Here is a 16,498-nt window from a genome sequence, read left to right as displayed (position 1 = left end):
GCAAAGAAACAGTACTGAACACACACTCTCTGTAAAGACAACTATATTTCTCCAGGGATCTTTTCTTGTCTGAAAACAGTTATTCTGCAATGGCTGACATTATATGTTTACTGTAAAATTGAAATTAAAAGCCTCAAGATTTTGGAGACAAACTCTTTACATACAAAAGACCTACTTTCTGTCTTTGCTAGGGCCATTTATTGACAAAATAAAACAATGGTGCTACTTACTTAGGTTGTTTTGAGAAATAAATGAATTCATATATGGGACTAACACTTAGCATGACTCATAAAAGGTACAAATCATTTTTTCTATATAAATTCAATAAAGACAAAGATATTGACAGCTGTAAGAAGTTCTATAGTAATGACGATTATTTTGATCACTTAACAAACTTCAAGTAGTACCACAAGTGATATACAAGCGTATAAAGGTAAGAGCTAGTGCAAAGAAACAGGATTTAGTATCAAGCAATCATCTAAGCATCCTGTGATAGATACTAAGTGTGCCATGGGTAAAGGAAATCATCAAATTTTCTGAATTCAAAAAGAGTCTATGAATATACTCTGACAGTTGCCTTCCTCAGAGCATCTTTTACATCTCTGTTCCTCAGACTATAGATGAGGGGGTTCAGCATAGGGATAACCACAGTGTAGAATACAGACAGCACCTTGTTCTGTTCAGTGGAATAATTTGACCTGGGCATCACATAGATGAATGTGATGGTCCCATAGTAGAGAGTGACCGCAGTGAGGTGGGAGGTGCAGGTGGAGAAGGCCTTGTGGCGGCCCTCAGTGGAGCGCATCTTCAGGATGGTGATGAGGATGTAGATGTAGGAGATGGCTATGACAAGCACTGTCACCAAAATAATGGAGCCAGAAGAGAAAGAGGGAATGATTCCAATAATGGAGACATCTGAGCAAGACAGTTTCAGCAAAGGGGAGAAGTCACAGAAAAAGTGATCTATCTGATTTGGTCCACAGAAGGACAAATTTAACAAACAGCCAGTAAATGTCCAACCATTCATGCAGCCACCAACATAGGAAGCTCCCAACAACAGAAAACAGACTCTGGGGGACATGAGTGTTGAGTAGAGGAGAGGAGAACAGATTGCTACATAGCGATCATAGGCCATGGCAGCCAGTAGAAAGCATTCAGTTGACCCAAAGGACACTGTAATACAGAGCTGGGCCTCACAGGCAGCCACAGGTAGGGCCAGCCCATGTCCAAGGAGTTCCATAAGCATTATAACAGAGACTGAGGTTGAATATAAAATGTCTACAAAGGCCAGGTGGCTGAGGAATAGGTACATGGGTGTGTGCAGCTGGGAAGATATTCTTATCAATGTGATGATGCTGATATTGCCTACTAAAGTGGCAATGTATATGGCTAGAAATATCACAAAAAAGACTATACACAGTGTGGGGTCCTCTGTTAGTCCCAAAATGATTAGCTCTGTCACAGTGGTGTGGTTATCAGCCGCCATCTCTTGTGTGAGTTGTTCCTGTTGAAGAAAATGAAAATATTCGTTTTTATGCTGTTCTCATTTTGCCTGTTGCTGGTTGCACTGATTTTCCTCACATTTATTCATGGTTTTCTCCTCTGTCCAACACATAAATACTGTGTTCTTGGAATCATGGATTTTGTCTTTTTACCCTTGAATAACATAAGAATGATTTCTTCACTCTCTGGCATTTATTTTTGTATGTACTATTTCTTAAATGTGATTTCTCAATACTTTACCATCAATACCTCTCTACAGTGGTCCAGGTTTATATTTCAGTGATCTATTTATTCTCACATATTCATTGTTTATTGAAAATCCCACAAACATTTCTCACACTGTCTTTTCATACAAAGCTAACTCTTCTTTAACCATCCCACCTATATTTTGTATCTGAGTGATACTATCCAGCTTACCCTGTATTTAACTTGGGAGCCTTGCCAAGCATTTTTTAATTGTACTGCATATAATAAAATATACCTACATGCCATTTCTTTCCCAATTTCACAGCTTTTTAATACAAAAACATAGCTATCATCCCAAAACTCATGGAACTAGTTTATTCTAGAGTCAAATTATGAGTGACAATGGCCCAGATGGAGTCAGGTTGCCCCAACTACCATTATCCTATGTGACAACAGTTTTATAAGGAGTTTTGTAGATACAGAACAAGTAAAAGCCATAACTCATCACTTTACAAATATATTAGTGGAAACATCAAGTAGATATGGTTTAGAAATAGTGAGGAAATATCTGTTACAGGTCTCAGATGTTGTCTGATTACAACCTCAACTTATGGCTTGTAGTGGTTAATAGTCTAAGAAGACATTCTGAAAGATTTTTTATGCTAGCACAAGGATGGTAAAAAATAAAATTAAGCTAAATTTTTAAATGGATGTTATATAAGTCACAGAAATGGGCAGTTTGGACAGTGGGTAGCTATTAAAGAGTATATGATAGCCCAAGAATATTTAATGTAACTTTGACTGTTTTTGGTCAAGACTCTAGTCATTCTACTTTTGTATTTTGTTTACATTGTTTTTCTTTTATATTTTACAATAATATAAAATGATGACCTCTTTATTCATGAAATACTTTCAGTACTTTCTCAAATCTTTATGATGTTACATAACTTCATTAAAACAGTGTACATCGTGCATATCTGTGAGTATGATCTTGTCTCAGGGTGGTTTTGCCCACTACTCACACCAAACAAGCTGTTCTCCATTCTGGGGTAACTAACTCATCCTCATCTTTCAACATTATTTTCTCTATAAAATCTTCTCTGGCTCTTAAGGTTAGATCAGATTATCTTTCCTTGTGTTATAGATGTCTCAAATTCCATTTAGAACACTAGACTTTTCTTGACGGCATTTTGATCAGTCATTCTTCTCAAACCAGCATATAGTCCTATCAATATGGGTTTTATCCTTGTCTTTAAAATATCCAGTACGTGGGCATAAAATTGAATTTAAAAGTGGTGAACGTATGAAATGAATAGGCTCTGAGGCTCAAGATTTGATTATAATTTGTATCTCTTGCCAAGAAAACCAGGCTTTAGAGAGATAAAGAGCCAAAGAACTTTTACTTCAGGGAAAGTGCTACCATAGTACTGCACATGATGACTCCTTATTCTAATTTTTAAAATATTTATAACAACATTGGGGGAAACTTGAAAATTGCAAATAAACATTAAACATATCAACAGTGAGAAATTTGGTACATTTATGATCTTCCCTTTCCCTTGGTATTTATTAATTGGCCTTTAAATACATATTATATATGTAAATGCCTACATACGTATATGCATGCATATACACACATATGCACACACAGCACAATATCTTACTGTGACTCCCAGGCTAGCTTCAAATCTCAATCTTCCTGCTTCAGCTTAATGAAGGATATGTTTACAATTATAGGAATGTGCCACTCTGCCCATCTTAAATATAGTTTAGAAGTGCTTACTTAGTTAAAGTTGAAATAAAAGAATTTAGTTTATATTATGAGTCTTTATCTACATAATTTTGAGATTTGCAAGATATGCCATGAGTGAATAGAATATAATTTAAATAATCATCATCCTTTTCAGATATTCATCTTTTACAACTGTTAATTGTCACATTCATGAATCCCAGAAATATCCCAACCACCATGACACAAACATGAAAAATATAATAAATAATTATAGTATTCCGATTCTTACTTGTTTTTTTAGGGCATTTATTCAAGACACTTATCTTTTGGGCTCCAAGGTAGGTTTATCTACCTAATTCTCAGTAATGAAAACCACTAAGACAAAAAAAGAAAGAAAGAAAGAAAGAAAGAAAGAAAGAAAGAAAGAAAAGCAAAATACTAAGACAAATTGCTCCCTATAGCTCATTGATTTCTGACATTCTTCTGGAAAGCTGTGGCGTGAAGGCAATGGAGTTTTCCAGAACATCATCCCTGCATCCACAAGTGCTGCCAAAACACTTGTGGGCAAGGTCATCCAAGAGCTGAACGGAAGCTCACTGACATGGCTTTCTATGTTTCTATCCCCAATGTGTCCATCATGGATATTGCATGCTGACTGCAGAAAACCACAATGTATGATGACATCAAAAGGGTGGTAAGGCAGGCACCTGAAATCCCACCAAAGGGCATCCTGGGCTACACTGAGGAGCAGGCTGTCTCCTGCGACTCTAACAGTGACTCCTACTCTTCTACTTTTGATGCTGGGGCTGGCGTTACTCTCAATGGCAACTTTGTAAAGCTCATTTCCTAGTATGACAAAGAATATGGAGACAGCAATAGGGTGGTTGACCTCATTACTTACATGGCCTCCAAGGAGTAGAAGCCCTGGATCACCAACCTCATCAAGGACACACGAGCAAGAGAGAGACCCTCAGCTGCAGAGGAGTCCCTGCTCCAACTCAGCCACTCACAGTGAGCATCCTACTCACAGTTTCCATCCTAGACTCCCAGAATAACGGGAAGTGCCCAGGGAGCCCTGCTCAGTTGAATATCATCAATAAAATTCACTGCACCTTAAAAAAAAATCTGTGGCATTGCAATGGAAGCCCCATTGCCCTAAATTTCCTAACTGAGATATGAAATTCTTAATAGCACCTTTATCATTCTCCTGGGCTTGATGTCCAGAACAATGTAATCCACCGTCAATCATTTCTCTAAAGGAATCTCCCTATAACATATAATCCCTTCCATTACTTTTCAAGAGTCAAGATAGAGGATGCCATGTGTGTCTCCCCACGCTTATTATATTTCATATGCATATAATACAATGTTCTGCTGACAATGTGTTTCTGCTGACAATGGCTCCTAAGAATATTTAAACTTTACTGCAACTAGCAATATCAGTATTAAATATCTTTCAAATATATCAACTCCTTAAATGTGAGCCTGAATTCTTCCAATAAATTAATTGTGAAGAACAAGGAATCAATAGTTAAATGTACATATGTAGCCCATTCAAGGGTGTCATCTATCTTATCTCCTATGGATCCTGATTGTGTTCAGATAACACTAGCAACAGGTACCTTGCTGCCTCGATGTTAGCTCTATCATTAAAACTGCTTTTCCTTGTATTAATTGTCAATATACAATGGTACAAACTATCTTATGCATACTTGAATAAGGCTATCATCCCTTCACTGCTTTCTGTATTCTAAAATGAAATAGTCACAATTTCTTAGAAAAATAAATCTAACTATCAAGCTTACTGGGTCCACTGAACTCTTCTCCCTGTGAAATCACTTTGGTCTGAAGAACAAGGTAAACACAACATACCATCTGTGCTCCGGGCGTCCAGCTTTGATGCTCAATGCTGGCAACCCCGCTTTCATTACACCAGCATTAGGAGTCATTCTGGGCTGGCTGCAAAGTCCTAGGGAACGGAGTCAGACAAGGCAGCTCATCGGCTGAGTTAACTCGCACACGGCAAGCTCTTTGCCTCCCAGATTTGTGTTTGTTCAAGGATGTTATTTATCCATATACTGCAGCTTTCTTTTAAGATTAAAATAAATGGGGTCTACAAACCAGTAGAGGCATTTTGTCATACAGATGTGCTAAATAACTTTTTTCCTTTTATTGAAAGTTAATTTTTTCTCACATAATATATCCTGATCATTGGTTCCCCTTCCTCCCAGTTCTTTCCCATCTCTCCTTCCATCTGGATCTACACTGTGTCTGACTTTCATTAGAAAACGAACAACCTTTTAAGGAAATTATAATATAATATAATATAATATAATATAATATAATATAATATAATATAATATAATATTAGCATAGAATAGTAGGTAAGATATAACAAAAACTAACATGTTGGAATTGAAAACAAACAAAACAGACGGTAAGAGCCCAAGGGAAAAAAAAATCAGAGTCCAACTCATTCAAACACTCAGGAATCCCGTAAAAACACTAAACTGGAGCCAGAGTGTGTATGCAGAGGACCTGGTGCAGACCTCTGACACCTATGCAGGCCCTGTGCATGCTGCCTTGGTCTCTGTGAGTTTATATAAACCTTGATCATGTTGACTTAGAGGGCCTTGTTTTCCTGGTGTCCTCCATCCACTCTGGCTCTTACACCCCTTCTGCCTCCTCTTCAACAGGATTCTCTGGGGCCTAAAGGATTTGTTAAAATTAAATAAAATAATAATGTTGGCGGTTTCAACTGTTCCATGTTTTTAAAAGAATAACTTGACTTTCTACATGCCAGGGCTTCCTACCACACACCTCCACGTAAGCACAGTCTCTGCTGCTGCCCAGGCATGGACTGAGACATTCTTATGTGTGCTCGCTGACTCCTGTTTGCCCTTCTCTTTCTCCCTACTACACACTTAAGTTCCTGATCTGTAGAGTGGCGTGTATGCTCGTCACCAAGGGTCGGGAACAGTGACCATTCTAATATCCTCCCTCCTTACTGCGTCAGTCACTTGTGATGGTAAAATAGGACAGACCACTAGACACCTAATCCAATCTAAGTATCAGGCTTTTTCTCCAGATTTCTTTTTTTTTTTCATACTCTCAGCTCTCAGGCTTAGCAGTGGTTTTGGCTGACATGGACCCATAGACCCATATTTTCTTGGGTTCCAAGGTCCAGCTAGTTCAGCTGTCTGAAGAAACCAAAAGGCTATCTTGCTCATCATCTTCAACCAGTGAAAATCCATCTCAATAAAACCCACTGCTCTGGCACTTACCTTTCAGAAGCAGAGTTGTGACACTGAATTCCAAAAGAGGCTTTATGAAGGTGTTTTCCATTTGCTTCTATGAGAAAGTCAAAGGCTGAATATACTTTGAACTATTGGATACTTTTGCTGGCCAAGGATATACATGCAGTGGGAATAGTGATGGATATCTTTGAGCATGAAGGGAAAGAAAAGAGTCTCTCAGCAAGCATGGGAAACCCTTGGGGCTATTGCTGCCTGCCCCTTTGAGAGACAGGTCCCTTCCTTGGGTTTTTTGGTACAGAAATAATATCTGGAACAAGGTGGCTCATTAAGGCCTGGCTGACCCTCCCTAAGGGGCATCTACAAGCTAAAGTATACTTTGGAATTCTTTTTCATTGTTTACCAAAGGCCAGTTAAGTGGCTTTTGGTTTCCCAGAAGAATATAGGACATTCATAAAAAAAAAACTTATTTTAACAATTGATGCTAGGTACTGTGGTGATGTAAGAGGGCTTTCAAATTAAACTTTGAATCAAATTGGAAAGCCATGTCTAAATGAGAGATAAATGAGAAAATAATGAAAACACTAACTCCAACTACTGTTCAATTTCCTGAAGAAACATTAAGATGATGCTAGAATTCTGTATATGAGATTCACTCTTTTTATTTATTTTTTCACCTTTATTAATTTATTCTTGTTACATCTCAATGGTTATCCCATCCCTTGTATCCTCCCATTCTTCCCTCCCTCCCATTTTCCCCTTATTCCCCTCCCCTATGACTGTTCCTGAGGGGGATTACCTCCCCCTGTATATGCTCATAGGGTATCAAGTCTCTTCTTGGTAACCTGCTGTCCTTCCTCTGAATGCCACCAGGTCTCCCCCTCCAGGAGACATGGTCAAAGGTGAGGCACCAGAGTATAGATTCACTCTTTTTAATTAATTTTTTATTTATTCACTTTACATCCCAATCATAGCCCCCTCCCTCCTCTCCTCCTGGTCCCACTCTCCCTCCCTCTTTCTTGTGTCCCTCTTTTCCTACCCCTCAGAAAAGGGGAACTTCCCCTACCTACCCATCCCAGCATGTCAACTCGCATCAGGACTGAGCTTCTCCTCTACCACCTTGAGCTGGCAAGCAAACTCTGCCAGAAGGAAGTGATCAAAGAGCATTCAAGAAAGTCCATGTCAGTCCATGTCAAGATAGCCCCCATTCTCCTTACTAGGGTACCCACATGAATACCAAGATGCCCATCTTGTACATATGTATAGGGGGCCTAGGTCCAGTCTATACGTGGAGATTCATTCTTTTTCAGGTATCTTGAACCTATTTCTTCATACCACTCAACACAGGAACTTTGCAGACACTAAGCCAACTGCCTTAAACACTTGACTCAAAACACCAAAATACTCCACCTTCCTCTCTGTGTCTTAAAGGTTTGATGCAGGCATCCATCATTTCTACAAGTCTTTGATGAATACCAGAATGCAGAGCATCTGAAAGTGATTTGTTATGCTATACATAACTGTCATAACTGCCCTCTTATACTGCACCATACATTTATTTTCATGTCCCCTCTAGAATCATTTGCCCACTTGTACATTCTTCAACACAAAGCCATCAGAGTAATATTCTTCTGCTGCAGGTGGAAGTAAGGCCTCACTGTGGGTCCTGAAATGGCCCTCTAAGGCAGCTCCAACTCCTGTCAAGTACATTCTAAGACCCACAACCTGTGTGAGTAAAGGTACCCCTGGCCATAGATGCAGACATAAAGAACTTAGCTTCATTCCAATCATTAACAAAAGTTATTCTATATTTTCAGCACCTCCCAAACACACACTGACAATTCTGAGTGCACAGACACTTCACAGTCTTCCATTTAGACTCCCATGGACCCTAAGGAAATATAAGGAATTCATGACCTCTGCAGACTCTCTCACCCCCACGTCTCTGTCTCTGTCTCTGTCTCTGTCTGTCTGTCTGTCTGTCTGTCTGTCTGTCTGTCTCTCTCTCTCTCTCTCTCTCTCTCTCTCTCTCTCTCTCTCTCTCTCTCTCTGTGTGTGTGTGTGTGTGTGTGTGTGTGTGTGTGTGTGTTACATATCTTTGTTCATTCTTATGTTGATCAACACCTAGACTGATGTAATAGCATAACTATGTGAATTGTGATATGGGAAAGGTGGATGTGTAAGTATCTTCTTGGCATATTGGCTTATATTGCTCTGATATATACACGGTCCTGTATAGATGGGTCATATTATATCTCAACTCTTGAGTTTGTAAGAAACCTCAACATTGACTCCATGGGTATTAACCCAGTCTACTTCCTTCCAGGGATAAGAGTTCCTCAGTCTCTATACCCCATTAGCATTCATTGTCATTTGCTTTCTTTATGACAGCCATTCAAACCAGCTTGAGATGGATTTTCAAAGCAGTTGTAGCTTGCATTTCCCAGATATGTGTTGGCCATTTGTATTTCTTCTTTTATGAACTCTAACTTGAGTTCATTGGGTTGGATGGCTTGGGTTGTTTTTCCAGTGGTTAATTTTTTACAAGTCCTTACAAAGTCTGGATGTCAATCCTCTATCCTATGTGTATTTGGCAAATGTTTCCCATTCTGCATGGTGTCTCTTCACTCTGATAATTGTTTCCTATGCTGTGCAGCAGTTTTAGTTCATGCAATCCCTTTGGTACTTCTGGTGACTAACTACTGTGATACCACTGTATTTTTCATAGACTCCTTCATATGTCTGTATCTTGAAGTGTTTTACTAATGTATCCAGAAGTTGCAGGTTCCAGTCATGTGTTTGTGTCCTTGATCCATTTTGAATCAATTTTAGTGCAGAGTAGAAGTATGGTTTCATTCTTCCTCGTGTGGAAATCCAATTGCTCCACCATGATTTGTTAAAGAAACTTGCCTTTGTCAGTCTATTTTTTTTATGCTTTTGTCAAAATTGGATGGCAGTAGCTATGTGCATTTGTTTCTGTATTTTCCATTTCATCACACCGGTCTATATTTCTGTGTCTGTTCAGTACAATACTGCTACTATGACTCTGTCATATGACTTGAAGTCATTACAATGATATCTCCCAGACTGCCCTTTCTGCCAAGGATTATGTTGGCTTTTGTACTTCCTCTTAATCTTTAGAATTGTTTTTTCTACACATGTGAAAATTATCTTTGGGAATTATATTGCTCATTTTTAGCAACATGAGCCAATTTTACAATATTAATTCTGTGGCTCTTCAAGCATCTCCTTTAATTTCTTCAACGTTTTAACATTTCACCTTGCAGGTCTTTCAATATTCTAATTAGGTTTGTTTTGGGGTGTTTTTTCCTCCATAAGCTCATGATTGGTATATAGAAAAGCTATTGGAGTTTCTGTGTTGATTTTGCATCTTGTTACATTTATAAGGCTATTTATTTAAAGTGTGCATATATTGCAGTAGATGTATACAGTTTTCTAATGCTTGAATCAAGTTAATTATATATCTTTTTAACTATTTTCTCATTTCTTAATGGTGAACATATTTAAATCCTTTCCTTTAGTGGGTTTTCTTTTCCTAAACTGAAGGATTAACATGTAGTTATTGGTAGAGTTGCAAGAATAATTACTATAAGACCCATAACTTCTAAAAAGTATGTCATTTGTTTGGATAATATTTCCTTAATACCCTCACTAGTTAATAGATATAGTTCAGCAGATTATTCAAGAAATTTCCCCCGAAGTGCAAGATAATAGATATCAATCCTGGGAGGCAGCTCAGTTGGTAAAGTCCTTGTGGTGGAAATATTTGGACCTGAAATTTGAAGTCCCAGAACTTACGTACGGTCAGGATCAGCTGTGCACTGGGCAGCAGGTTCATGAAGCTGAAATAAGAGGATCCCAGGGCCTCACTGATCAGACGGCTCCGCTAAAGCAATGAGCGTCAGGTGTCACCAGCAGGATCCAGTATATCTTATGACCTCACTGGGCTGTCAGCCCAGTCAAAACTGCAAGCTTCTGGTTCAACTAGCAACTCTGTCTCAGGAAAATAAAGTTAATAGAGAAGGACACCTGTTGGCATAATGGTCTCGTGGACTGTGTTCAGTTTACCCTTGTTCATTCAAATGCTGGTTTCTCCACCTCACTATCTGGTTTCAATCAGACATTACATTGTGATGTTTATTCTCAGTATCTCCTGTCTCAAGTTGTGTAAACATGTCACCATTTGTTGTTTGTATTGCCAATAAAATCCAACTAGCCAATGCTGAGCAATAATGGAGAATAGGGTGGGACACCCTGGTCTAGTGAGGGGAGGAGAAAGAACAGGAAGGAAAAGGAGGGATTCACATGGAAAGGACTGGGAAACATCAGGAGAAATAAACCATGCCTAGGAGATGAGTAAAAAGCAAGTATAATGTGGGAAGTCTGAGTGGGAGGAAACTATACTAGTTTGGAGGTCTAGCATACAGTAATTATTGCACAGCATTGTGTGTGAGGTTAGTTAAATGGATCCTAGTCTCTCCATATGGTTATTTGGGTATAAATCCTGTTAAAGAGTAACACTGATTTATTAAAAATTATAACTCAATATTAAATATTAATAGCCTTTTCAACAGACACCCAATATCCTGCTCTGGCATCTGCATACACATATACAAGCATAGGCACCCATGCACTCATGAGTGTGCAATACATTCAGATACACGCACAATACAAACCACCAGTACACATGAGCATGTGTGCATGCTTTTGTGTGTGCACGTGCACACACACACACACTCACATACACATGATTAATATGTTGTACCCATTTCACGAGACCCTCAAAAGACCAACAGGAGATGAAACCGATGCAAGCACAAAAGGATCTGTATTTTCTGCTCAAGGCGGGCTCTGACTATCCCCAAGGCAGTGGTATATGGAGAAGAGCTTGGAACCCTGAGCTGAGGGTAATTTATAGGTTTCTTTCCCTCTCAGCCTCCCAAAGCAGGGGAGTTCCAGCCTGGCATAAACCTGTTGGTTGAGATACAAAAGCGATATTGTGCTTTAAAATGACTGGTTGTGAGAGGGCACCAAAATCACAAAAAGTTCTGGTTTCTTCTCCCTCTCTCTCTCTCTCTCTCTCTCTCTCTCTCTCTCTCTCTCTCTCTCTCTCTCTCCCTCTCTCTCTGGGCCAGTGTCCTAGCAACCTTATCTCTTTTGGGAAGAAAGGAATGCAACAAGACTGGTTGCTGCTTCTTCCCTGCAGCTGGCCAGAAATGCCTTTTCATGCTTGGTCTCTCCTGTAAGCCTATTTCTTAACCTTTTTCCAGGTACCCTTGAAATCCAATTTTAGTCTTCTGCTCTTTCAAATAAGTAAATAAAAACCAGAATGAAACAGGTACAAAAACAGACATGCAGAAACATGGATTAGAAGAGGGGGCTTATTTATATAAATAATCTATACAGCTACAGCCTAACTTTTGATAAAGATATCAAAATCATACATTAGAGAAAAGATAGACTGTTGAACAAATGATTCCGGCTTACTTGGACTTCCATGTACTGAAGAATGTAACTAGATCCATATCTTTCACTCCCACAAAAATCCATTCAAAATAAATCAAAACTTAATGTAACAACTGAAACTTTAAATGGGAGAGACCAAACATAAAGAAAATATTTCAAGATATAGACATAGCTGCAAGGACAATTTGGTCTGTAGCATCTGTCACCAAGGATGATTCCACTGATCTGTCTGGCTAACAGGTGCTGCCTTTCTCCATAAATGATTCGTGTTCATTTGTCCAAAGCTGTGCATTCATTCAAAGAGGAAGGCCATCACCTATAGATCTGTTCTTCAGTCAAGGACACATGTGGGGCTACACTCCCCTGATAGAGCCTTCAAAAGCAAGTCCTCAAGATAAAGTCGTAAGAATCTCAATCATTAACCAGTATAATTATATGAAATCTAAAGCTTCTGCATAGCAGAGAAGTTGACATCAGAGCAAAGAGATAACACACATAATGCCAAAAATTCAATAGTGTACTCAACTGCACATTAGAAAGTGGATTACTGTCCAGAATATATAAAGAACTGTAAAATTTAAATACTAAAAATAATTATTAAGTCAACAAAGGGACTAGTGAGATAAATAAACTGATATCAAAAGAATTGCAAATAGCCAGTAAGCATTTATAATTTTAAATTTCCTTATCCTTTAAGGAAATGCAAATCAAAACTGCTCTGAAACCCAATCTCACCCAAATCAGACAGCCATTACTAAGGAAAGCAAAGACAGCAAATGCTGGTTAGGATGTGGAAAAAGATGAACTTTTGACCTGTTGGTGGGGACTTTATTTTGTGTTATCACCATGTAAATGAATAAAGACTTTACTAACAACTACCACTATCATATGGCCTACCCATACCACCCTTGGGTATATAGTGAAAGCCTTTATATCAACATACTGGAAAGACACTTGCACATCCATGTTAACGCTACATTAATCTCAATAAAGAGAAAACAGAGCTAACCTAGATGTCCATCAGCAGCTGAACACAACACAGAAAAATGGTAGATAAACAATGGAACTTTATTCAGCCATTAAGAAATCTTGGCATACACAGGAATGAGATGGAAGTGGAATTCATTAAGGATCGCAAAAGTATATTCATACAGACAAATATTCCATATTTTCTCTCATGTATATGACCTACATTTAAATTTTCTTCCCTCCCTCTCATACTCCCTCCTTCCCTCTCTCCTTCTTCTACTCTGCATGTGTGTCTTAGATAGGGTTTTCATTACTGTGAAGAGACACCATGACCAAGGCAGCTCTTATAAAGGAAAAAAACTTATTTCAGAGGTTTAGTCCATTATCACCATGCTGGGAAACATGGCAGCATGCAGACAGACTGGCGCTGGACAAGGAGCTGAGAGTTCTACATCTTGATCCACAGGCAGCCAGGAGGAAACTGGATCCCACATTTGGAGGATCTTGAATATAGAATACTTTAAAGCTTGCTCCCACAGTGGCACCCTTCCTCCAACAAGGTTGCACCTACTCCAACAAGGCCACACCTCCCAATAGTACCACTGCCCATGGGTCAAGCACTCAAACACATGAGTCTTCTGTGGGGGCCATACCTATTCAAACCGCCTCTGTCTTTATCTCTGTCTCTGTTTGTCTCTGTCTCTGTCTCTGTCTCTGTCTCTCTCTCTCTCTCTGTCTCTGTGGGGGGGGAAGGAATGATAAATATAGAAAGAGGATAATGGAAGAAGAAAATATCTTAAGATGTCTTAAGATGAAAATGTTAAGGTAATGGAATACATATGACATAAAAGCAGAAGGAGTTATTTCCAGGAGGGAGTGAAGGAGAAACCACCAAAGAAGGAGGTAAAAGCATGTTGGAGAGGATAGCAGGGGTGGAGGATAAATTTGAGCAAACTAAAATGATACATATGTACAAAATACATAATGGAACCCTTTACTTTGTGTATTAAAGATAAAGGGTAAAATGGGGGAGGGATAAAACAAGAAGTTGTATCTAATGACTTAATATGCATTCTATATCAAATAATGTTGGCTTTGTTTTAAGAGATATTTATTTAGAATTTATGCTGGTCAAACATTTTTTACCATATTTCTTTTTTTTTTTTTCTTTTTTCTTTCTTTTTTTTTTTTTTTTTTTTTTTTTTTTTGTCTACATTGAAAAGAAACAGTGACCCAATGAAGCATTGGGAATTGTATAGTTGAACAAATAGGTATTAAAAAAAAACCTCATATGAGTCACTTCAAAGCATGAAGAAGATTAAAACCTCAAAAACATTTATATTTAAAAGTGTTCAGAACAATGCAAAAATAACATATTGAATATCACATGGAAATTAGGAACAAGAAGGGAGTTTTGGTTCATCCTAAAAGGGAGCATTAGTTTAGACATAATATTGGCTTTGGAAGGAAATGTCTTTAATAACTGCAGTGCTGCATAACTTAGGAGTCCAGCATTTAGAGTGAAAACACGTATATGTGAAAATGTCAATACTGAACTAAAATGCAGATCACTTTCACACAGAAGCAAATGTCACATCTCTTCCTGTAGCATCCTAAGGTGTAACTACAAAACACACAATGATGCTCAGAACAGTAGTAGTTCCAAGCACCTGCTTCTTGGAGATGCCACAGATGAGCATGGCCTAGCCCACACTAATTATAATTATCCAAATCAAGTTACCAAACCAACTAGATCTTTGCAGTTGTAATACTGTCTGTTAATAATGAAGAGAATCCCTTGGGATTTTTAAGGAATATCTCAGCTAGCAAAGTGTATATGAAAACAGATACACGCAATTTTCTTGTCTCATTGGATTTTCTCCCACTGGAGTTTCAATAGTATGCTAATAAAGATGAGTGTGTCTAGTGGTGTGGTATTTATGATCTAACATCACAAACGGTCCCAAGTCTTGCATAAGAAAGCCCTGCTATAAGAATATGATTCCTGAAGCCTGTTCTTGCTGTAATATTTGACCAGCAGGTAACATTTAATCTTTCCATATATATTAATACGTAAATGTCCCAAAGTGGAGCATGAAGGCTCCTTCTGAACTAACCCATCTCAGGTCAGAACATCACCTCCACTTCTTTTACTAAATAATGCTATGTTTATTTCTTGATAATTTCAGACAACGTATTTTATCATATTCATTCCTCTCCAACTTTTCCCATATCCTCCCATGCCTTTCTACTCATCCACTCAACCAACCAAATCATAGGCTCTCCCTCTCTCCCTCTCTCTCTCTCTCTCTCTCTCTCTCTCTCTCTCTCTCTCTCTCTCTCTCTCTGTGTGTGTGTGTGTGTGTGTGTGTGTGTGTGTGTCTGTGTGTCTGTGTGTCTGTGTGTGTCTCTGTGTGTCTGTGTGTGTCTGTGTCTCTGTGTGTGTGTGTGTGTGTGTGTGTGTGTATGCATGCGCATGAGGGCATGCACACATTAGTCCATCTGTCTGTCTGTCTGTCTGTTTCTTTCTCTATGTGTCTGTCCCTCTGTCTATGCCTCCTGTCTCCTAAGCCTACCCTCTCCATTTAGTGTTGGCATCTACTCCTGAGCGTGGTGTCTGTCTTGAAGTGTGATCAATATACTAGGTATCACTCCATTGAAGAAACTGACTTCCACTCTCACAAAAGTAATCAAATGCCAATAGCTGCTCAGACAGGAGTGGTACTCTGTCCCCACCTGCCCTCCTCCATGCTGGGTTCTTTGTCAGTCTTGAGCTCATTACAGGTCTTGTGCATGCTGTCACAATCACTGTAAGTTCATATGTGCATCTGTTGTGTCTGAAAAACACTGCATCCTTGAAGTCATCCCCTGCTTCTAGCTCGTAATCTTTCTGTCACCTCTGCATAGAGCCCTGAGCCTTGAGGTAAGGGGTGTGATGCAGATGTCCCATTTATAGATGAGGACTCTGAAGTCTCTGCACATTGTCCAGCTGGGAGTGGTCTAAATACCATCTACTGCAAGAAGCTTCTCTGATGAGGGCGAGTAATGTGCTGACCTATGTATAGCAATGTCACTAGATGTCATTTTATTTTTTGTCCTTTTAGCTAACTCACTAAAACCTGCTTAAGTCTAAGTGGTAGTGACTTGAACTCCTAAACATACATGCATCCACGAATGGACTCTTAAATTACTTTCATATCTTGGCTACAGTTGGTAATGTTAAGAGAAACACAGACATAGCTCCAACATAACAATTTCTGTGAACATATACACATAAGTATAGTTGCTGCACTTTATGGAGATTCCACATTTAGTGTATTGGAAATCTCATTTTTCAAAATGACTGTGCTAATTTAAATTCAAAGTG

General features: G+C 38.8%; 1 protein-coding gene across 1 annotated transcript; it reads right to left on the bottom strand.

Moving 5' to 3' along the window:
• Positions 1-553: 553 nt before the first annotated feature.
• On the bottom strand, positions 554-1,486 carry LOC311592850 (olfactory receptor 5P53; the record flags this gene model as incomplete). The annotated part of the gene is made up of 1 exon (XM_084773698.1): positions 554-1,486. One exon carries the CDS (start codon positions 1,484-1,486, stop codon positions 554-556), a length of 933 nt encoding a protein of 310 aa, XP_084629824.1.
• Between the last annotated feature and the right edge of the window lie 15,012 nt (positions 1,487-16,498).

The sequence above is a fragment of the Acomys minous genome (genome assembly GCF_964271855.1).
Source record: "Acomys minous genome assembly, chromosome: 2".
Taxonomy (NCBI): domain Eukaryota; kingdom Metazoa; phylum Chordata; class Mammalia; order Rodentia; family Muridae; genus Acomys; species Acomys minous.
This window is presented reverse-complemented; position numbering and strand designations above follow the sequence as displayed.